The sequence below is a fragment of the Neoarius graeffei genome, chromosome 2, assembly GCF_027579695.1.
Source record: "Neoarius graeffei isolate fNeoGra1 chromosome 2, fNeoGra1.pri, whole genome shotgun sequence".
Taxonomy (NCBI): Eukaryota; Metazoa; Chordata; class Actinopteri; order Siluriformes; family Ariidae; genus Neoarius; species Neoarius graeffei.
The window spans coordinates 70032113-70056836 of NC_083570.1; the positions used below are offsets into that span (position 1 = coordinate 70032113).

General features: G+C 40.1%; 1 protein-coding gene across 1 annotated transcript in view; it reads left to right on the plus strand.

The window, feature by feature from the left end:
* The window catches only part of etfa (electron transfer flavoprotein subunit alpha), a 33917-nt gene that overhangs the window by 8422 nt on the left and 771 nt on the right, over positions 1–24724 (plus strand). The window contains exons 2-11 of the mRNA XM_060914842.1: positions 5423–5572; positions 5658–5739; positions 6534–6616; positions 15884–15983; positions 16761–16868; positions 17082–17183; positions 17436–17504; positions 17649–17731; positions 21324–21389; positions 23651–23731. Coding sequence (XP_060770825.1) covers positions 5423–5572; positions 5658–5739; positions 6534–6616; positions 15884–15983; positions 16761–16868; positions 17082–17183; positions 17436–17504; positions 17649–17731; positions 21324–21389; positions 23651–23731 — 924 coding nt within the window. The remainder of the gene's footprint in view (positions 1–5422; positions 5573–5657; positions 5740–6533; positions 6617–15883; positions 15984–16760; positions 16869–17081; positions 17184–17435; positions 17505–17648; positions 17732–21323; positions 21390–23650; positions 23732–24724) is intronic.

Below are 24724 nucleotides of genomic sequence, written 5' to 3' on the forward strand. Positions count from 1 at the left end.
CCTCCAACCCGCGGTTATTCAATGCAGTATCCCACTGGCATTCCCATTGTTCCACATTCCCAGTATCCAAATCGCTACCCAGGCCTTACTGCTGGACAGAATGATCAAGAAAGGATATACGGGGGCCAAAGCCGACAATTCCACACTGCATGGTGACCCGAGGGAATTTTTCCAGACTGACAATAACCTTGGATAATATTCTACCTGGTGATGCCTCTGAGCACTTTAAATTCCAAATACTGGTTGATCACCTAAAGTTGGAGGATGCCCTTCTCATTGCAGACTCCTATAGGAACTCTCCCTGTCCGTACAGTGACACCATGGCTGCTGTCACAGCTCAGTATGGTCAGCCCCGCCAGCTGGCCCTGAAGAGAATTGCAGAGCTGATGGGCGGCCCTAGCATGAAAGATGGTGATTCAATGTCATTCTGCAGATTTGCACTGCAAGTGCGAGCTCTTGTAGGGATGCTGGGTCAAAAGGGAAGGATTGAGTTGCGCTGTGGCTCTCATGTCACACGACTTGCCTCAAAGCTGCCACATTCTCTGAGAACTGCTTTCTGTCGCTATGCTGTTACCTAGCGAATACAGGTGCCTACGCTGTATGACTTTTCAGGCTGGTTGGAGTTTGACGTTCAAGAGTTAAGTAGAGATGACTGGGGCAAAGGAGAGATTAGGCTGGCAGAGAGAGAGGACAGAATCCAAAACTTTCGACTGTGTTGCTCAGTACTGGCCCCAGTTCGAGCACTTCAGCTGCTCAAACAATAACTGTTGTAACTGAAACTCACCTTTGTGAAATTTTTATTGGTAAATCTGAAAAGGTGTCGATAATTAATTATGGACTGTCGATAATTGTAGCCGCCGCTCTAGTGTTTTCCTCTAGTTTTGTCCTTAACTCCCAGCCTCAAGCTATACTATAAAATAAACTAAACAAATGAGGTGATGTGGACTCTGGCCAACAGCAGTGGCTATCTTTTTAAAAAGAGAAAATAAAAATACAAAACCCAAATAAATGTTTGTTCAGCCACGCAACTCATAAAGATGTTTTCCAGTAAAATGCAATAACTTGCTGGTAAATATATAGTATATTCATGAGCAAAGACTGTGTTTATAAACACTTTTACATCACTCAATTTCGCAGAATAAAACGAACTCTCTCAATCCAGTCTACAGCCTGCACGCTTGGACGGACGGACGGACACACACACACCCACCTACGTTAACATGTCATCTTTTCTCCCTTCTGGACCATCAAAAGCATATTAAAAAAAAATACTCATTTTATGCAAGCGCTCAGAATGCAACAATATAAGTTGATTCTATACATAAGTGCACTACATCACTTCCTGATTTTCCAAACTACGGAGAGGGGGCACAGAATGTGCATGCATTAATCACACATCAAAAAAACCAATGCTGTTAAAAGGAATTTGCGTCATCACGTTAACTTCGACAGCTCTACAATATTTATAATATGAGTTGATTTTAACTTTAAATTTATTTCAATTAAATGTTCTATCCACAATCTTGTTCAGCTCCCTGTTGACGGGGTCATCACTGAGAATTCCTCTCTATCTAAAGAGAACAATACAGCAGTACTTTAGTCCTTTAGCTTGTCTCGCTCTCTCACTGCCTCATCTGTACATCCTGCTCAGAAACATCAGGTTCTAAAGCACCAAGTTTTTCAATATTAAAAGTAGTCCTCGATCAGCATCATCGTGCTGGTCGTCTCGTTCGTCTCCGATAACTGTCTGAGCCAAGTCTCTGAAGTAACTGTGTACTTGGAGTCCACCATTTCCTGTCAGTGACCTCTATGGAGGGAACATGGAACACTGCTGGAAAGAAGTTAATGGGATAACAAGCTTTCAGTTTTTTTTTTTCTTTCCCCTGAGGGTCAATCTATTCGATATCGCTGAGGGCCTCCCGACTGACCATGTCAGGTTTGCTTTATACTTCCAAAGATTGTCATTAGTCCCACTAAACAGCGTGCAAAATTTCAGCCTGACGTCTGTTAGTTTTTGAGATATAAGGGGGAGTGGCTCAAATTTTACTGTAAAAATGATTACTATAGAAAAAACAAGTTCTATAAGCCATAATTTTTAAGCTATTTTCACTAGAAGCATGAAAATGTCAGGACTTGTTCTTAGGTACAAGATATCTTTTAAATAGTGCAACTGAAGATCCACAATTGCATATTTAGTTTGTATTGTTGAAAGCTATTAAAAAAACAAAACTGTTTGTGCTCTGGGCCATTTTTGGCCCTCTAGATTTAAACATGTCAGAGTTTTCAAATTCTATTTATTTCTCATATTGTAGTACTGTTTTGGTATTTGTCTAAGAGGTCAAACTCGGAGTTATAAGCCATTTAAAAAAAAAAAAAAATCATTTCATACCAATATTTCAAACGCATATTGCTCATTTATGACAGTCTTCCATAAAATAATTATACCACTGGAAAGAGCAGGTCTTAGTTGGCATACACACAATTAGCATATTGATTTAAAATGTCCTGGTATTTTATGGAGTCTGATGCCATGTACCCTAACAAGGTTTCCAGGGCCTTTTCAAGGAAAAACAGCCCCAGAACCTCCACTACAGTATGTTTTACAGTTGGGATAGGGTTCTTTTTATTATAGCCAACCTTATTTTTTTACTCCAAACCAACCTTGAGTGTTTATTGCCAGAAAGCTCAATTTTTGTGACGACCGACCATAGAACACGGTTCCAGTCAAAGTTGTAGTAGCGTTTTGCCAACTTTAGAAGCATATGTTTGTGGTTCATGGACAGAAAAGGTTTTTTTTTTTTGTTTTTTTTTTGCCTACTTTACAAATAATCTGTTGGCATGGAGGTGGCATCTGATGGTGGTTTTGGAGACTTGGGGAAAACCCCAAGAATTTTCTTGTAATTGACTAATCCCCCCCCTTCTTTTTATTTTTTTTGGAGGGGGGGGTCCTCTCTCTTACCATATTCCTCATTGTACATGGGGGGGCAAAAAAAAACTTGAGTCCTCTTCCAGGCAAGTTTGTAACGGGTCCAGTTGGTGTCCCCTTGATTATTGCCCTAACAGTAGAAATGGACATTTTAGGTGAGTAGCTGTCCGACCATGGTCAACACACTTCTCCCTAGTTTGGTTTGTGTGTTCTCTTATCTTTCCTGTGTTGATAGATGACTGAGGGAATTTGGCCCCTGTGTCACCTCATATTTGTACTCCAGTTAATCAGGAAGTCATGGATTACAGCTTGAAAGTTCCTACACACTCCAATCAAGTTAAACATGTACAATTTAAATCAGAAACATGCTTCAGTTACACCATGTTCATTATAATTTCCAGGGGCACCAATAATAGTGGTACGTGTTTGTTGAAAATAATTATTTCTTGAGAGATTTTTCTCTGAATACATTTTTCGATTCAAGGTTTGATCTTATTTTTTCAGTGTGAGATGAAGTGACTTTACCAAACGGTGGATATATTTATTTATTTGTTTATTTATTTATATATAACATAACCCAGGGCTCAACATTAAGGACTGCTCGTTTGCCCGGGGCAAGTGATGTCCCCGATAAGCCTGACCGGGCAAGTTGGAATGAGCATATATTACGTATTAGCACCACAAAAATTAGGCTTTTTGATTTTTTTTTTTCAGTTCCTAAAAGCGTCCCTCACTACATATCTGCCGTTATGTCATGGCTGTTTTCTTAGTCTTGGTTTCATTTACTGCTTGGCAAGTTATTTTATATACCCACACTGTTGTAGTATGGTATGCGTACTGTTTATAGACCCCTTGTGCATGACGTCATGCATCACGTGATAATTACAGCTGGGGTCAGACAGACACCGTCTTTCATGCAAGCAGCTTAATCTGTCTTCAATATGGATAATTTTAAACTCAAACATCCTGTCTCTCATGATGCAGTGTTTTTTTTTTTTTTTTTTTAAATTTTTTTTTAATTATTTATTTATTTTTAAAAATGTATTTAAAAAAAAAAAACCTAGAGGTGGATTTAAAAAAAAAAACTGATATATTCTCAAACACACACAGTACTGTTCAAAAGTCTTGGCATCCTATTTTCTTCATGCAAATTGTTAGATTTTTATTTTATGATTTCTACATTAGGGCGGCACGGTGGTGTAGTGGTTAGCGCTGTCGCCTCACAGCAAGAAGGTCCTGGGTTCGAGCCCCGGGGCCGGCGAGGGCCTTTCTGTGCGGAGTTTGCATGTTCTCCCCGTGTCCGCGTGGGTTTCCTCCGGGTGCTCCGGTTTCCCCCACAGTCCAAAGACATGCAGGTTAGGTTAACTGGTGACTCTAAATTGAGCGTAGGTGTGAATGTGAGTGTGAATGGTTGTCTGTGTCTATGTGTCAGCCCTGTGATGACCTGGCGACTTGTCCAGGGTGTACCCCGCCTTTCGCCCGTAGTCAGCTGGGATAGGCTCCAGCTTGCCTGCGACCCTGTAGAAGGATAAAGCGGCTACAGATAATGAGATGAGATGAGATTTCTACATTATCGAGTAATGAACCAACAGTCTGAGAGAGTTCTACACAAACACACTGAACTTTACAACAGCTGCATGCATGTGAAATGGAAATCGACTAAGGCAGGAAAAACTGTTTTGGATAAAATGGTTAGTCTGTTACAAGGAAAAAGTAACCGATAACCAAACTTAATAATAACCTTAATCAATAACCAAACTTCAACTCAGTGTGTGAGCTTCATTTTATGTTGCAATTCACAACTATTGTATGGTTTTTCCTAAAAAAAAAAAAAAAGAAGTACTCGCAAAATAGGGGGAAAGTGGAAATTTACCCCCACTTGCCCCCTAGGGCAAGTGTATTTAAAAGTTTAATATCGAGCCCTGTAACCCTTTTTACTAATCTTTACAAGGGGGCCATTCATCATAGAGGTGTGTGTGTGTATGTATATGTATACACGTAGTCTGGCTAACGCGACTTCAAAGCTCTGCGAGCATTTGGTCTGGCAAAGATATTAAGCCCAACCGTTTCCCAAAGGCGTGGTTGACCCGCCTCCCTGAAATGCCTCAGTTTGCTACTGGTCGAAGCCAGAAAAGGCTGTGACGAAGCTTAAACCAATCACATCACTCTTTCCTCTGACGTATGTGACGCGACGGAAACTGCTTGAGTAACAGGAAGAAGATAAATACCTCCAGGGCTGCTCTTTGCTCCGTTTTCAATGAGAACTTCCCGTTGAATGCTTTCAATACAGCATCTACCGCTGTGTCAAAGGCTTGCCGCTGCTCCATGTTCGTAATGTTTCTAGTGAATGAAGCGCTTCCGGCGCAGATTCTGTAAACAATCTATGGCTTCCAGTCGCAGTTCTACTACGTCACTGCCTTGAACACGCCTCTACCCAGGCTAGTATACATGTGTGTTTCTCAGTGGACCATTTTTGTCATTACTTTCTCCCCACAGTCAGGCCTGATCCAGAGGTTTCAGAGCACCCTGGTTGTTGCAGAGCACAACAATGACACCCTGACCCCCATCACTCTTAATGCTATCACAGCAGCTAGCAAACTTGGTGGGGAGGTATCCTGTCTTGTTGCTGGAACAAACTGTGCTAAGGTACATGGATATTCTGATCCAGTCGTAATTTGATTATCATAGATTAAAGGCATGTTTTCAAATTTTGAAATATGTTTGTGCTCAGGTGGCAGAGCAACTTTCCCAAGTTGAGGGGGTGAAAAAGATTCTGGTTGCACAGCATGATGTCTACAAAGGATTGCTACCAGGTAACATAAGGAAGGATCAAGGAAAAACATTATTTGTATTCGATGTTTGATGGTCAGAACTGTTTTTTGCAATATTTGTCGACGTTCTCCTCACAGCTTTTACTTGCTTCAGTTAACTTCTGCCAAAATAATCAATTATAACATTAAGCTGATATAAATACAGGTAAGTCTTCCATCTTGGCAGAAGTGTAGTTCTGGTTTATTTCAGTTATTTTGCCCTTGATGACTCGGTAAATCATACGGTCATCTTCAGTAACCATTTGATCCTGGTTGGGATTGGGCACCTGTCCTGGGAATACTGGGATGCCAGTCCATCGCAGGACACTGTGTACACACACACACACACACACATTTATTCACATGTGCACATAATTTACTGCAGCCACTCTGCCTGCTGGCGTATTTTTGGAAGAAAACCAACACAGAAGAACTACCCAAGAATAACTTGCATAGAAACTCCACACAAACACTTAGCCAAGCTGTTTGCTGGAGCTTCCCTCAACACCACTGTGATGCCGATACAACTCAGTAATTATTAATGCTAATTTAATTAACCAGTACTAATTTAATTAGGGTATAATGCAGAGTATAAATAATCAGGGATGCGTGCATATCTTCAAGACGTGCATTCATGCTTTCTTGGACACTGAAATATTTCTTCATAGCAACCAAGAGTAATCAGAATAAAGCACTTCTGTAAGAGTTATGATTAGTGGGTCATCATAGGATTTAAAGTAAAATGTGCCTTATTTCCTCTTTATTCCCCCCCCCCCCCCCCCCCCCCCCCCCCATAGAGGAGTTGACACCGCTCATCTTGGCAACCCAGCAACAATTCAATTTTACACACATCTGTGCTGGAGCATCTGCTTTTGGAAAGGTAATTAACTGATTAGTTTTTGTAATACAATAAAAAATGCCAGTGTATAGTACACTGGAGTAACATTTGCTTTCCTCAGAAATATGAAATTGTATTAAAAACGTGAATGTATAAGGTTAAGTATCATAATGAAACATTTTGGGCTGGGCTGGTGTGATGGCCCAGAATGTTTTATTAAAGAAAATCACATTGTATACTTTATCCGTTTAGTTACATTTGTTGTGAAATGTTCTGTGTAAAATTTGTTCCCCTTATTACTGGTATTAAAGCAGTTATTCCATCAGTAGTCAGTCTTAAGACAAAAAATGCAATTTTTCAAGTCCCAGAGAAACTACTTCATTTTGAAGATTAACATCAAATGTTCGTTCAGTATTTTGATCACCGTTTAGGAGAATTTTTCAAAGGTCTTCGTCCTCCTGCTCCTCCTCCTGTTAGGGGTCACCACAGTGGATAATGTCCCTCCATCTCCTCCTGTCCTCCGTATCATCTTCCGTCACACCAACAGTCTTCCTGTCCTCCTTCACCATATCTATAAATCTCATCTTTGGTCTTCCTCTTTTCCTTCTACCTGGCAGTTCCAGCATTCATTCTTTTCCTAATATACCCTGTATCTCTCCTCTATACATGTCCAAACCATCTCCGTCTCGCCTCTCTCACTTTGTCTTCAAGCCATTCTACATGTGCTGTCCCTCATTCCTAGTCCTGTCCATCTTTGTCACTCTCAGCATCTTCAACTCTGTTACCTCCAGTTCAGCTTCCTGTCTTTTTGTCAGTGCCACTGTCTCCAAACCATACAACATCGCTGCCCTTACTACTGCCTTGCACACTTTCCCTTTCACTCTTGCTGGCAACCTTCAGTCACAAATCACTCCTGATACTGTCTTCCATCCATTCCAACCTGCTTGCTTCTTTACTTCTCTTCTGCATTCGCCATTACAGGTGACTCCAGATACTTTAACTCCTCTGCTTTGACCACCTCTATTCCTTGCAGCTGGACTATTCCAATTTCAAAGGTGTTCATTTGAATAGATTGAGTGGGTTACATTGATCAGTTTCAGGCTGCAGTATTCAGCAAAGTCATTTTCATACTGTACACCAGAGTGATCACTCTCTGCTAATTGCTGTACAGTCAGCATGTTCCATACGCGTTATTTAACACTTTCTCACTATGCAGATGATAAAGAGGACTTGTTTTTGTTGTCATGTTTTTTTTTCCTTCTTTTTCTGTGCTATCTCTTTAGTCAAGTAGGTTATAATATTCAGCATGTAGCATTTTGCCCAGAGTAGTTGTTGTTGTTATTCTCAATGGGTTTATTGTGGAGTATAAATGGGATATGAATCATGTCTGACACTCCACAGTTAATGTTGTGCTGGACTTTATCCTTTCTGAATTGTTTGAGAAGTCTGAAGTAAGTGAAGTGAAGTCCAGCCCACCATTATACGCACAGCGATTTGTCATTCTGCAGCCAAACTGTCAGCCGGCAGATCTAATGGTATTTAAATTCAATTGTAATACGTTTAACAGTATCTTGTGTAGCATAACCCCAGACCAAATAGATATATTAGTCTCAAATTCCTCACCGGCTAGATGTACTTCATATGATGGATTTTTTTAAGTGGTGGATTTGGTTTCATTATGCCACTATATGAAACACTTGAGGTATCACTGTGTGATCTTTTTCACATCCAGACATTTTTTTGACTCTGACAGGATGTTTGTACGCTGTCTGAGGTTCAAGATTATGGATGTTTTCACACATTGCAGAGCCTGAACTTGTATTTTTGCTCCATTATAGAACTGAAATATTTATCAATATGGAATATCTGCAGAGTCCATATACAGGAGACATTTAATTCATGGTTCATAATTTCAGTAACCTACAACAGTTACCATTCAGAGTTTTTATTATATTCTTGAAGTAGAAACTTTGCCTGCTGGCAAGTGATGGAGAATTTGTGCCTTGCACGTGTGTGTGTGGTTTTTTAAAATATACTAGTGCATCTCAAAAAATTAGAATATTGTGAAAAAGTTCAATATTTTCCATCAGTTATTTAAGAAAGTGAAAGTTATATATTATAGACTCATTACACATAAACTAAAATGTTTCAAGCATTTTTCTATTTTAATTTTAATCAGTATGGCATACAGTACAAAAACAAAAAAAACCCATCTCAAAATATTAGAATATTTCATTTCGAGTTTGAGTAAAACAGTATGAACACAGTGCATCTCTCGGTCTAGTTCAGTACACACAACCATAATCATGGGGAAGACTGCTGACTTGACTGTTGTCCAGAAGATGATCACTGATGCCCTCCACAAGGAGGGTAAGCCACAAAAGGTCATTGCTGAAAAGGGTGGCTGGAAAAGGTGCACAAGCAACAGGGATGGCCGCAGTCTTGAGAGGATTGTCAAGAAAAGTTGATTCAAGACCTTGGGAGAGCTTCACAAGGAGTGGACTGAGGCTGGTGTCAGCGCATCAAGACCCATCACGAACAGACATCTTCAAGAAAGGGGATACAACTTTCGCATTCCTAATATCAAGCTACTCCTGAGCCAGAGACAATGTCAGAAGTGTCTTATCTGGGCTAAGGAGAGAAAGAAATGGACTGTTGCTCAGTGGTCCAAAGTCCTCTTTTCAGATGAAAGTACATTTTGCATTTAATTTGGAAATCACGGTTCTAGAGTCTGGAGGAAGAGTGGAGAGGCACAGAATCCAAGGTGTTTGAAGCCCAGTGTGAAGTTTCCACAGTCTGTGATGATTTGGGGTGCCATGTCATCTGCTGGTGTTGGTCCACTGTATTTTATCAAGTCCAAAGTCAACACAGCCATCTACCAGGAGATTTTAGAGCACTTCATGCTTCCATCTGCTGACGAGCTTTTTGGAGATGCTGATTTCCTTTTCCATCAGGACTTGGCACCTACCCACAGTGCCAAAACTACTACCAAATGGTTTGCTGACCATTTTACTGTGTTTGATTGGCCAGCCAACTTGCCTGACCTGAACCCCATAGAGAATCTATGGGGTATTGTCAAGAGGAAGATGAGAAACACCCGACCCAAAAATACAGATACGCTGAAGGCCACTATCAAAGTAACCTGAGCTTCAATAACACCTCAGCAGTGCCACAGACTGATCACCTCCATGCCACACCGCATTGATACAGTAATTCATGGTAAAGGAGCCCCAACCAAGTATTGAGTGTATAAATGAATATACTTTTCAGAAGTTGGACATTTCTGTATTGTAAATCCTTTTTTTGATTGATCTTGGGGAATATTCTAATTTGAGATACTGGATTTCTGATTTTCATGAGCTATAAGCCATAATCATCAAAATTAAAACAAAGGCTTTAAATATTTCACTTTACATGTAATGAATACAGAATATATGAAAGTTTACCTTTTTGAATTAAATTATGGAAAAAAGGAACTTTTTCATGGTATTCTAATTTTTTTGAGATGCACTAGTATATGAAGGCACCTTTTTTATATTTTGGCACAAACAAAAATGGTAGTTGTTTGCAAGTATTCCCCCCCCCCGATCAATACTTAGTAGCTCTACCTTTCTTTGCAATTATAGCGCCAAGTCTTCTGGAATATGACTATCACTTTTGCACATTTGGATCCTAATATTTTTGCCCATTCCTCTTGGCAAGATTGCTTAAAGGAGATACGCAGAACCTTTTATTTTTAAATAAATTTGAGTGGATAGTATCTCCATCCTTGACTCTTGTATGCTGCATAAATGGAAATAAAAAATATATTTTTGAGAGTTAAAATTGACCGCAGAGTTGGCATTTGAGCTGCCCTGCTAAGCCAGCCAGCCCTGAGTGTGTGACATCACAGCAGTAACTGGTTTTAAAGCCGAGGCCTTTTCCAGCTATAGACCAAAGTCATATAAATTTATGGTGAAAGTAAGAAATCCCGTTACCAGCTTGCTCAGCTAAGACTGATTTGACTTCATTGACTGTGGGTTGACTCTCATTAAAACAGGATAGGTGTTATAACTTATGCAACATAAATGTACATGCATGCATTTTCACTGATTAAAATGTAAAAGGCTAATTAAATAATCAGATGAACTGAGACAATCGCATTCTGAAGCAAATTAAATAATCTTATACTGGTAACTTAAACACACAAGTTACATGTATTAATCTAAATGCAGATAAACGTGTTTGTGTTTTTTAAATCCAAATGAGTCGGAGCTTAGCCATTTGTGTTCTTTTTTTTTTTTAAAAAGATTTTTTTGGACTTTTTTTCACCTTTATTGGATAGGACAGTGTAGAGACAGGAAATGAGCGGGAGAGAGACGGGGAGGGATCGGGAAATGACCTCGGGTCAGAATCGAACCCGGGTCCCTGGATTTATGGTATGGTGCCTTATCCACCTGAGCCATTGTTTTGAAACAATCTGACCTTTCAGTTGTTCGTTCAGTTCTCCATTCATTCGCTTCTTCCACATAAGGGCGAGATGGCAGCAATATCCAGTTTAGAAATCAGACGGCTGCTCTACTCATTCACTTTTCTTCATACTGTGTTCTGCCATTACTGCTTGGCTCAGGCAATTACTAAAACCCAGGACGGAACGGCATGTCACTGGTTTTAGCAAGAACTGCGGGGAGGTCACTGCCTGAGCGATATGTCCTGTCCCGGGTTTTAGCAACGACCCTCGGCTCACTCCGGGAGGACTGGTGCAACTGAACTCTTTCCTTTTTAAAAAAAAACAAGAATTTTTTTTTTTTTTATTGTTGATACTGCACCCTCTTTCAACACAGGCTTATAGCCAGCGCTGCTCAACAGATCAGAGGTTTTGTACTAGTCTTCAGTAAAATGTGCAGAGCAGAGGAGGAACCACTTCATAGGCGCTCAATGTGCTTGTGAACAACCCGCAAAACGCGTCAATCTTTGCAGTTTGAACATTCTTGGGCCATGAATGCAACATAAATCCAGCTTCTGTCGTGTTGCTACACCGGCCAAAAACACATCTACGTGGCATGGCGATAAATTGGCTCAAAATGGAGGATCGGAGTCGCAGTCAGCTCTGTGTTTTAGTATAGCGGAAATGGCGATGAGACCGATAGACTTCCTGCTGTGACGTTACGAACGTCGAGGTCATTCACTCACACCTCTACCTATATAAATCACTTTAATTGTAAAAATGACTATTAGATTTATTGTTAATGCTTAAAACTATTCCTGTGCCATTCTTGAGGTCTCAAGGCATTTATAAACGAAAGTGAGGCCATGGGTCGGCTTATCTCCTTTAAGTTCCATCAGGTTGGATGGTAATTGTCCATAAATGGCAGTTTAAGTGTTGCCACAGATTGTTTTAGTTAATTGAGGTCTGGCTTTTGACTAGACCATTTTAGTACAGTTGAGGTTCTTGGTTTTGAACCACTCCAGTATAGGTTTGGCAGTATGCTTAGGGTCTTTCGTATTGGAAGCTGAACCTCTGTAGACTACAGCAGGCTTTCTTCTATAATTGCCCTGTATTTGGCTCCATACATCTTGTTTCCCAGCCCCTGTTGATGAAAAGTCTTCCCATAATATGATGCTACCACCATTTGTGCTTCACTGTTACGATGGTGTTCTCAGTGTAATGTGTGGTATCGTGTTCCTGCCAAATGTGGTGGTTTGTAGCAAAGCAAAAAAAAGTTTGTGTATTCTCATCAAGCAAGAGAACCTCTCCAATATGCCTTTTGTCAGAAGAAATTTTATATGCCTATTTTTAAATAATGGCTTTTTTCCCTTACCACTGTTCTATAATGCTCAGCTTTGTGAGGGTCTGGGCTAGTTTGTCCTCTGAACAGCTTCTACCAACTGTGCTGTTGATCTCTCCAGGTCCTTCAGAGTAAAGGCAGATTTATACTTCTGTTAAGAATCTAGGTTGGTAGCCATGGGTACTTTGACATAAGGTGTGTGTCTCCTCTAGGATGTTCTATTGCATGAAATACACCAGAATTTACTACTTTTACACTTCATATGGCATTTAGCAGATGCTCTGATCCAGAGCGACATACAAGAAGTGCAAAAGTCAGGTGCATGAAGTGCTGAACTTCTAGACAAGACAGTTCTAGTATCAACTGAACAAGTGACAATAATACTTGGTGTAATATTCTGTTGAAGTACCAACACTCAAACAATTCAACCATACAAATGAGCTGACAAAGTGCAATCAAATAGAGAAAAATAAAACTTTAATGGCTAACTCCAGGCTAGCCTGGGTTGGTCAAGACCGATACGCGGTTACACAGTCGGCAGGGGAGAGGTGCAGCCCGAAGAAGTAAGCCTTCAGTGTGCGCTTGAAGGTGGTCAGGGAGTCAGCAGTTCTGACTTCAGTACACTGCAAAACATTTCAAATTGGTTTAATTTGGAAATGCAGGCTCACCTGCTGCCTTGAAAAATGCAGGTTAACTCAATTTGATGATCATTGTTTCAACTCAAAAGTCTCAGTCAAGACAATTAAGTCTGACCTTTGAAAATGCACAGATTAGTTCAAATTAAAACACTTTTCAGAGCTCATGGAGATAAAGAGAAAAAGTAAGAGGATGTAACTAAACAAGGCTGAAATGTTTTACAGTGTAGGAATGTCATTCCACCAATGGGGAGCCAGGACAGATGGCGGTCTTGAGCGGGCTGGGCAGGAGTGGAGAGGAGGAGGGGTCAGGCGACCAGTAGTAGTGGACGTACAAGAAATGCAGAATTCAAGTTCCCTGTTTCAAGTCAACTTTGTCAAATATGCTATACATGCTCGGCATACAGCACAGATGAAATTTCAGTCCTCTCTGACCCACGGTGCAAACAGGCAATGCAATAAATAAAAATAGAATAATTGAGAAAACCAAACAGTATAAACACTAGATAGGAACTAGACATAGACTAAACACTCAGACAAACAATATAAACAGTATAAATAAACAGTATAAACACTAGATAAATGTACTAGATATACTAAAGATACTGGATATTCAGTGTAGGAATAATGTACAGAAGAAAAAAAAATACTGGGGTGAAAAGAAACCTCTCGTTCTTAATCATAAACCAAGTGAATTGTCACTGAAATTATTTCTGAAGTGTTTTATGTGAGCAGCTCAAAGCGAAAGCCCCACTGCAGACTCAGAAATGAGACAAAAATAACACCGTAATGTTTAAATCCACAGGAGTAGATGCAGGATTAAACTAGCCATTATAATGTTCTACACCTGCTATCGAGCCTCACACTTATCTTTTTAACACAATATCATGATAGATTTCCAATTTTTGTGGAGAAGAAGCAGCTGAAAATGCATAGGAGATGCAATGCTCTCTCAGCCACCGCATCTATGAACATGTAACCTTCCTAGTATAAACTCTTCCAAAGTATAGAATAAAAATTACTCAGTGGTTTTAGAAGGCATCTTTGGCTAGTTTAAGGGTTTTTTAGCTTCCTAAAGAGTTTCTACTAGGCAAACCCCTCTAACATACCAAGTAGATCACTCGTGGTTGCTGCGGCCTGTGTTGCCGCAGTGTGTAGTTTCATTTCTAGAGAGGTGCATGCCAGGGTATGTACTATAGGGTATGCGACTATAGTATTTGACACGGGTATAAATTGGATTTTTACCCGTGGCCTCTTGGTTACTTGTTTGACTGATGCCCTCCTTTACCCTGTCACTAACTTTGGTGGATGGCCTCTTTTATGCAGAGTCGTGGTTGCCATATTCTGTTCATTTTTTTAAAAATAGTGGATTTTATTGGTGCTCTGCTGGATGTTGAAATTTCTTTTAATAATAATAAAAACCCTGATACTTTTCTGGAAAAATCCTGAAGTTTTGATAATTAGTTGGTCTTCACAATGAGGTTTGTTTTGGCATGTTTTCTAACAAACTCTGGGGACTTGAAGGAAAAGATTTATTTATACAGGTCAGTATGACGACAAATCAGTACCTTGTAGATTTTCACTGCGTATGCCCACTAGATATTCAGTATTATATAATTTAATTGGTAATGTTTCCGTAACACATCCACTTAATCTTAGCCACTTTAACATCATCACCATCAGTTTGGAACGCTGTAAATCAGGGGTGGGCAATTATTTTTTCCATAGGGCCACATGAGAAACAGAATTTTGTGGAGGGCCGGACCATAAGGCTGAACTAAATTCTGCATAATATTAATTGTATTTCTTTATATAAAGCAATAAATATCATTGTTTTTACAAGCTGCTAAGACTGGTAAGGGTATGGGGAAAACGAGGTTGCCTTACAAAAAATGTCATTTATTCAATCAAATTTCCCAAAACAATGGTTAACAAAATGTGAACGTTTGTACTTTTTTTTTTTTTCCCCAGTCACATTCACCCCAAAACACAAAGACATCACAATATCGTCTTTCTACTCCAAATATCAAACAAGATACATCATATTATAATAATGATGCCCACATTTGTAGTCTAATCACCTCATTTGGTGTTTTTTATTTGTTCAGTGAGAAATCTAGTCTCTGTTGGTCTTTAACGAGTGCATCAAAGTCAGGTTGAATGTCTGAGGTGGAGATGCGAAGCACAGCTGACAGATGATCATCAGTCCATTCGGTGTAGGAATCAGATCTACAGATCGGCTCGGGCTCCGGCGCCTGCTGGTGACGTCACACTATGTGATTGGCTGGACCGTTTGAAGGATGACGTACAAATTTGTGGTTGGTCTGGACAAATTACAGAAGTAGTTATCGCGGGATTAGGTTTCGTGGGATTTCATGTCATGTTCATGTCGCGCGCATTGCGTTTTTGTTGAACACAACTTCAAAATAAAAGCAATGCACATTCAGTCCATGCATGAGGTAAAATTAGAAAATACGTTTATTTTGTAATTTCTAATTAACCTTACGCGGGCCGGTCAGAATGAACCAAAGGGACAGATGCGGCCTGCGGGCCGGAAAATGCCCAGGTCTGCTGTAAAGTGTAACGACTCATACTTGGTTAATAATATTATGATTCTGATTTTCCTGGAGTTGAGTCCTGTAGAACATTGCATCTTAAAGAGGAAATTCAGCTAGTGCTGACCTTACTGGGGGGAAAAAATGTAGATACAAAACTCGCACTATAACCAAAATGCCTTTCTCTGACATCCCCCCCCCCCCCCCAATGTATTGTGTGGGGATAATAATATATATTATTATTATTATTATTATTATTATTATTATTAATTTATTTTTTTAAGGTTGCATTTTTCAAAACATGATTGTGATATGGTCTGAGTGTAAATTACACCTTGGTCTCTTTTGCAGAATCTTCTTCCCAGAGTGGCTTCCAAGCTGGACGTTGCTCCGATCTCCGACATCATTGAGATCAAATCCCCTGATACTTTTGTGAGGACAATTTATGCAGGTGAAATGTGAAGTTGTATTATTTTCTACTAATTAGAATTGGTTACTCAGTGTAATGTGTATTGAATGTCTTCCTATTCACATCATGTTCTCTTGTGCTTCTTATATGAGCATTCCTGATCTTGCTCATATGATTTACTGCTTTTGGATGCATATGCAACCAATGACTCACTCTCCATGTATTAAATCATATATTTTCACTGAAAAATCAGTATTTTTAAAATTGTTTCTTGGTGCCCTTTTGACCAGTGTTTCAGTAATTAAGTCCCAAAAGTCTCTTATGAAATCAAACAACATAAGAATGTAGAATAAATGCTGTCTTTTCCCACTTTATCTTTTGGCAAGTATATTTGTACTTCGTTTTTTCAATCTACTTGTAACATTTTTCATATAGTGCTTCTGCTTTGTACCGTAAATTATTTTTAAATGGCCATTCACTAAATGTGAACCTGGTCAACAATACTACACTGTTCACTCATTGTTCATAAGTGCTATTTCATAGGAATGTTCAAACATGCTAAACGAAAGAAAAATTGATCATTAGGTAGAGGAACTGACGTTCTGTTAAAGCATTTAGATCGTTGAATGGTGCAGGGCTGTTTTGTTTCTTCTGAGCCAATAAAAATCAATCTGCCTGTTTTAAAAACTCTGCTTATTGTCATTTTCATTCACTGAAGTAGTTTAAATTGCTTGCTTAAAACACATTATATGCAGTGTTTCAGAAAAATGCTATATGACAGTGTAAAACCTTCCAATCTCCGTATTGTGTTTGCCTTAGGAAATGCCCTTAGCACTGTGAAGTGCAGTGAAAAAGTCAAGATATTTACAGTAAGAGGGACTTCTTTCGAAGCTGCTAAACAAGGAGGTAGTGCGACGACAGAGCAAGGTACTTGGTCTAGTCGACAACCAATCCAGTAGAACATTGTGTATTAGGTGCTCAGAGTTTGGATTGATTATCCAAAGCTTTTGTCTTCCATGTAGAGTACAAGTACCTTTTTTTAAATGAGTTTACTGAAAAATTTGATTGCAAACTACAGAATGTTAAGAGATTTATTTATTTATTTATTTATTTATTTATTTATTTTTACTGCTATTGTAGTGTCTCCTGCTGCTTCTGTTGGGATATCGGAGTGGCTGGAGCAGAATCTGACCAAGAGTGACCGGCCAGAGCTCACCAGTGCCAAGGTTGTTGTGTCTGGAGGTAAGAGGCTGCTCATAAGAACAGCTGTATTCTAATAGGAGACTACTAATGTGCTGTGAAATGAATGTTACATTTGGACCTAACCCATTCAATCCGAAACGAAAGTGTGCGTCATGATGCTGAATATTACTCATAATGTTTGAGTGTGGTCAATCAATAGGTTGAAAAGCAAGCCAGTATTGATTTGACGAGTCATAATCTTGTCAATAGTGTTATACTATATGGCTATCTGCCTTCTGTCTCTCCGAACAGGTCGAGGTCTGAAGAGTGGTGAAAACTTCAAGCTGCTTTATGACCTGGCTGACAAGTTAAACGCTGCTGGTACGTAGGGTAATGTTTTTCCTCACTAAAGGCATGGTTCATGATGTCATTGAACATGATTATGTGTTAAGTGTGCTTTTCTTTCACAAGGATTCGCACATGTTCCCTGGGCTTAAACTGAATATTATACTTTTATTTTGCAAGTTGGTGCCTCCAGAGCTGCAGTAGATGCTGGATATGTTCCCAATGACATGCAGGTTGGACAGACAGGAAAGATTGTAGCTCCTGTAAGTAACAGTTATTTGCAAATGAACTTGACTGCTATTTACTGATTTTATCCAAAAGACTCCTAATGCTCATACATACTGTTTATAAACACAACAGATAATTCATCCAAACTCCACAAGAAGCCATTATTCTTTATATCCACCTTTCTGTCTGAAGTATTTGATAGATTGCTCTAACTTTCAAGCCAACAGTCTTTTTTGTAGTCGGATAAAGATGGATTCTTGTTGCTCTTTAAAAAGGTTAATTTTCCATTATCCAGTTCAAGTGGGACCTCCCAGCTGTCATTATCCACACATTAGAGTAGCTTGGAGCTGCCGTAATGTAGTTAATGGCACATTCAGGCTCCTAAATGATTTACCAGAGCCATTAGTAGAGCAGACTGCTGTGAATGTCTGCCCTCGGCTCAAATCAGGCAACCCGGTTTCAAACGCAGCTCACCAAATGTTTTGACAAGGTTGTCAGATGCTCCATGGCATTTGTATATTTGTAATCATTCTGAAGGCACGCTAAAGAGATGTTAATACTCAGGGTAGGGGTTGTACAACTATTTAAAAAATAAAAGGGTACTCAACTAGTCGTCTTTTCCATGGTTAAACTATGGAACTGTTTAAATTGGTTCACTCTGGTGTTTTTTACCCGTTTTTGTTTGTGCAGTGAAATTTGTCAAAAATTCAAGTCAAATCACACTTCAATTAACAGCCACACACATGGACCACAAAGGTTTTTTTTTTTAAATTATTTTTATTCATCTCATCTCATTATCTGTAGCTGCTTTATCCTGTTCTACAGGGTCACAGGCAAGCTGGAGCCTATCCCAGCTGACTACGGGCGAAAGGCGGGGTACACCTTGGACAAGTCGCCAGGTCACCACAGGGCTGACACATAGGCCCTGTCCACACGGCAACGGATTCAGGTGAATCTGATAAAATTGTTTATCGTTTCGGCCTGGCGTCCACACGGCACCGGCGTTTTGGGTGCCCCAAAACGAAATCTTTTGAGAACGGGTTCCAGAGTGAAAAAATCTGGCAAATCTGGATTTGTTTACGATGACGTCACAACCACATGACTGTCAGTGCTTTACGCCAGGTAGAAGTGTAACGAATTCTATGCGAGTTGTCAACAAATCCTATAACTAGTCCAAACACTGCGGAAGCAGTAACCAAAACCGCGCACCGCCCGTGCACTTTCCAAAAACAAAACCAATCCTGCCAGCAAAAATAGGAAAAAAAAGGCGCGATCTCACCTCTTCAGATGTTGGTTTAAGTCCGACAATACATTCCTCAAAAAGGGCGTAGAAGAACAAAGTAATCCATCAATGTGTAGCATTCAATTTATTCCGGACCATTAAAGAATTCTGGAGGATATCAGAATGTTGGCGTACCGGCTTCCATCTACCCCCGTTCATTCCTCTTTCCGTGTCTTTCGTTTTACGCTACTGATTAATAATCAAAACTTTGTGGCTGATGCTACAGAAGAAGGGGTTTATGTGCATGCATCTACTTCTATTGTTCTGGTGTCTCCGATGGGACCGTCTTACAGTGCACGTAGAGGTGTGGCATGTGTATTGCATCGTTTTCAGCAAGCGTTGCATTGCCATATGGACCTGAAATGTAACTGATCCGTTGCCCATGTGGACGCGATATTTAAAAAAAAAAAAATCTCGTTGCCGTTGTCGTGTGGATGTAGCCATAGACACAGACAACCATTCACACCTACAGTCAATTTAGAGTCACCAGTTAACCTAACCTGCATGTCTTTGGACTGTGGGGGAAACCGGAGCACCCGGAGGAAACCCACGCAGACACGGGGAGAACATGCAAACTCCACACAGAAAGGCCCTCGCCGGCCACGGGGCTCGAACCCGGACCTTCTTGCTGTGGGGCGACAGTGCTAACCACTACACCACCGTGCCGCCCTTTTTAATTTTTTTTATTTATTTATTTTTAAAGCATATTTTTTTTTTTCCCCACCATGTTCAACTCCAGCCTCAGTAGTGTCTGAAAATGAGCCTTTTTTGACCTGGCATATGCTGTTGGTCTGAGTCTAAACTAACTGACAGCAAAAACAAAAATGCATGTATGAGGAATTCTTTTGGGAGCAGGCAGGAATGGGATTAAAAACAGTCTTGCACACATTTCTGCACTTCATACAGAGTGGTGATATAGGATTAACAGGCCATTAAAACAAAAGAGAACTCAAACCTTTCCCTGCATAGTATTGTGCAGCTTAATGTAGACTCTGTCATCAGAAAAAAAGTTTTCAGACTAACAGAATACATTCAGCCTAGTTCATCTTGCCTTTATTTATTTATTTTTTTAAATCCAAACCCCGACTGTGACTAGTGAATGCATTCGTAGTACATATGGTAGTAGTTGCTATTTATTTTTCCGTAACTCAGTTTTTACTTAATTGCATTTGTTTGTGTTCTAATGAACTAGTATCATGTCCTTTATTATACAAATTGTGGCATTATGACCTAGTCTAATATCTAATTTTGCTCCATTGAATCAAAGCTTCAGGTTCTTTTGCTGTGCGTTTCATATTTAAGAGTTAAACTTTTCTTTCAGACTCCTCCACGATTGTGTCTCAGTATGGACTGGAGTAAGAGAGGCTGGAGCAAAATACTGTATTGGCCTGGCCTTGTTACAGTTAGATGTGGCCTGGCCTGGCTTTTAGGACTGAGGCTACTTGTGTGTTCACAGATTGATGCTGTGCTCCTGGGATAGCGCGGCAGTCACATTAAACAGCACTAAAATATTCATAGGGCAGTGCATTAAGCTGAGAGCTTGTCCCTACGGGCAAGGAGTGGTGAAAGAAGGGAAAGGAAAGGTGGGGGCTTCTTCGTGCTACACCCCTTTAAGAGTCTGCTTTTGAGGGATTACTTGGGAAGGCTGTTCTGGCTTTAGAAATGTTCAGGCGGGTTGACTAGGTATTTCACTGATGTACCAGATGTGTGTGGCGCTGCCCAAGGGCTGTGCTAACCACCTTTCTAACTGCTACATCTTTTCAGTGAAATATTAGGTTTATTCTAAAAATTACATTTATTATAATGTCCATATTCATGAGTGCAGTAGATCTTGAGTTGCTTGCGGGTTTTTTTTTTTTAGTCTTTATAAAGTGCTAGTTGCAGGCAGCAGCCACGTTTATTATTCTGCATTTGAGCAGCACATTTGTACCTGCCATACTACTGCCTGAGGCAGGAACTGATTAGGGAAGAGCTCGGTCAGGGCCTGAAAGCTTATTGAAATGAGGTTATTGTTCTAAAACTATTCATTACTGTAACTGTAATGAATAGAGTACACCATAATTCCATATGATAGATTAATTAGGGAAATGTTTAGGTTAAATTAATTAGTATTTTAACATGAGTTGGTGACGCCTGCTTTGTTGAAGATAAATGAGTAATGGTGCAGATGGTATTCGTGTGAAAATATGCTACTCAATATTCATAATGAATGCCAGTACCGTTAAATTTTAACTTGATGCTTATTGACTCAGAGAATGTTCGGCTTCCTGTTAAAACCACTGTGGGTGCAAATTGCAGAGGGCAGGAGTGTGGTGTAGTTTTGATCTCTGTTGCTGTGTGCACAGGAGCTGTACATCGCAGTTGGAATTTCTGGAGCCATTCAGCATCTTGCTGGAATGAAGGACAGTAAGGTAAGAGAATTCACGAGCACAATATGCAAATGAATATACTGCTCTGTTATTAGAAGTAACTGTAGTAGAAATAGCTAGTGGAGATTGTAATAGTCTGTAGTTGCCCAATAGAGATCTTGCATGTGACGTCACAGCCGATCCAGATTGTGACAGACGCCATCTTGTAGGTCAAACGCCATATTCCGCCTTCTACTTCTGGTTCTACTTCTGCTTTTACTTCTATCTTTTCTTCTGGAAAACCCTACTATATACAATTCTACTACAACGGCTGTGGCTACAAGCTCTCCCTACCTGTGCACGTTTATGTTTTTTGTGTGTATTTTTGCGTGTTGTTCATCTGTACCGGACTTCAATATCCACTACAACCGTATGGACTTACTGGACATTGGTTTCCAGCAGAAAATGACGGTTTGTAGCGATTTCCATCGCATGCACATTCCGGACGAGAAAAAAAAAAAAAACACATTCCGGACGAGACCAGATTGCGAGACCAGCGGGGTCTCCGTGGATTGTTATCGGAAGCAAAGCGAAGGAGGCAGCGCCGGGAGCCGAAGCAAAAGCGAGGCTACAGGCAGAGCCGGCCTGTTGGCTAAGCTCAGAAAACAGCCACTCAAATCTCCACTGCCAAGCCTCTACCTCTCCAACGCCAGATCCATGTAAACAACACGGACGATTTGGAATTACCTTATTCTATAATCGGCTGCTCAGTGCTATACTCAATACTTAAGTGACTTACCCATCCAGTGAGGATCATTTTCTTGTTTACAAGATGCCACATCTGAGTCGCTGACAAATCCTGAATTTCTGTAAAGAAAACTGTCCAGAGATTTATAAGCACGCAGTGCTTCACCACTGAACAGCGAGGGAAAGTTTATGAGGTAATCATACACGTCCGGGTATTCCGCTGGCAGTTCAAAATCCGGTCGTGAAAACTCCGTCCGGAAAGCCATAAGGGTCACAAATCTGTAGATCGTTTATTTTAGACATATATCTAGTTATCTGTTCATTAGAAAAATGAGCCGTGTAGTCCGTCGGTTGAAATTGATCCATTCTGTACACGAGTGCAGCAGTATTCAGCGGTGTTTTTGACCGACACGATGGCGGCTGTGTACTTTCCGGTCACGTGACTGCAAGATCTCTATAGCAGGCACTTCTGAATCTTCCAGAGTGTCTGTCCCAAGTCTTCCTTATATTGAACTTGACAGTGTGTTCAACTGGAGAGCAATTCTAAATGTGATCTGGAGGAGCTTTTTACCTGCATGTATTATTCACATGCATTTTCTGCCTGATCTGCGTCTTGTCAGTGCAGCTCTTTGTGACAGTACTTCACTACCTAGCAGACCAACTATGGCTTCCCCATGACTCCCCTGCTTTATTTTCAAATAATTAATTCTGTCAATTATAATTGCTTATACCACAGTGCTACACAACGATGGTTGTTCAGGTCTTGATTAATTTTCAGAAACAGCACGGCTTGGATTGTAGCTCTAGCTGCAAGGTTTAAAATGCATTAAAAAGGCGGGTAATTATGTACGTTTGTTTTCTGCAAGGAAAGGTTTATTGGTTTATTTAGCGTTTTATTTATTTATTTGAAGCCATCTCCGGTGTTGGAGCTTTGTTACAGTCATGGGTAAAGCTGTAACTTTACATTTTCCAGCACAGGAAAGTTTTTGGGACTTTCTGTGGTTTCTCAGTACCATGATGAGCTGCGTGGGTTTATTTTTTTATTTTTTATTTTTTGCATTCTTAACTTCAAGAAAAAGAAATGGGAAGTAATAAATAAAATGACTGCTATAACAGAAGTGATGAAAGGAAACATCTTTCACTGATGTTTCACAGCCTTAAATATATCTAAATGAATAAAGAGTATTACCATGTTCTTTATTCAATAAAAAAAAAAAAACTTTGCCAAGTTACTATGGTATAAGAGGAATAAAAGATGCCGGGGCCTGCTCTTATTAGAAAATCAACTTATCACAGCATCAAAGTATCATATCACTTTACTGTTCTCCCCCCCCCCCCCCCCCCCCCCCCCCCTTCATCAGCACTCCTCATTTGTTTTATTCCTTATATATTTGGATCAGCAAGCTGTAATACATATGTTGTAATATGCACCATAAGTCATAATTGTAGAAACACAGAATTTTAGTGTTTTAAAAGGTTTCCATTTCTAAATCCACTTTTGCCTGTGCAGTAGTTGAAGAAAATCAGTAAAAATCCTGCCAGCACAGCTGTATTGTCTGAACCCTGTTGTTTTACAGACTATTGTTGCCATCAACAAGGATCCTGAGGCCCCCATCTTCCAGGTTGCTGATTTCGGCTTGGTTGCTGACTTATTCAAGGTAAACATGTCTTGGTAAATGGAAAAGAAAATCATCACACATAGTATTATGAGGATGTCAGAAGTTTCGTTAAATAAAATAGTCACACATTTTAGGGCCGTTGTTCATGTAATCAGACTCTGAGGTATTCACTTATCCATTGCGAGACCACCGGTTTAAGTAATGCCAAGTTTACCTGATCACTTTCAGTCAGAGGACAGATATGCAGAAAGACTGGACAAACAGAAGCTCCTGTTTTCCTTGATACATTTTGCAGCATGCATTATTCCAGCTAATGGAAATGTGCTTCTGCTGAATTATTGACCTGCATTAATCAGAAGAGTCTGGTCTTGAACTGGGTCCTGCACATTTAAAGTGAGGGAGAGGCGGACATAACCTGCATCTCTACCTCCTTCACACCGGAAAAGTAATTGATAGTTGCTACAAGTGTTTGGGGTGTAGACTTTCACCTTTATTTTCAGTGCCCCTTTGCCAGTGCTTTACATGGCCCATTGGCTTCTGTGGTTTTACAGTGGCATACAAAGTGCAGGAGGCAAAGGGTTGCCACGCATTCCAGCACCCATCTGTTGTTGGTGTTTAGCGCCTGTAAACCTAGCGGTGTTTATCTTCCTGTGTTTGCCCTGTCATTCATGTTTTATTTAGGCTGTGTAGTGGTTGGCTCAGGTGTGTGCGTGCAAGCTCTGTGAAAGTGATCAGTAATGATAGACCGAGGAGTTACTCGCTGATCAGTTTACACCTGATTTACTCCTCAGATAACTGATTAATATAGATGGGCTTTCTCCCTTTCCTTAAACTGAAAAGTGATCTCGGGGATATATTCAGGTGATACTACTCTTTTACACCTGCTTTGCATAACCTCGGTTTTAAACTAATAGGATGTTGGTGAGGGTTTTTTTTTTTTTTAAGAAAACTGGACTGTATAGTAGGATTAACTTCTCCCCTTACGATACAGTGTTTTGCAAAAGTTTTCACCCTTTTGGACTTTTCCTTACA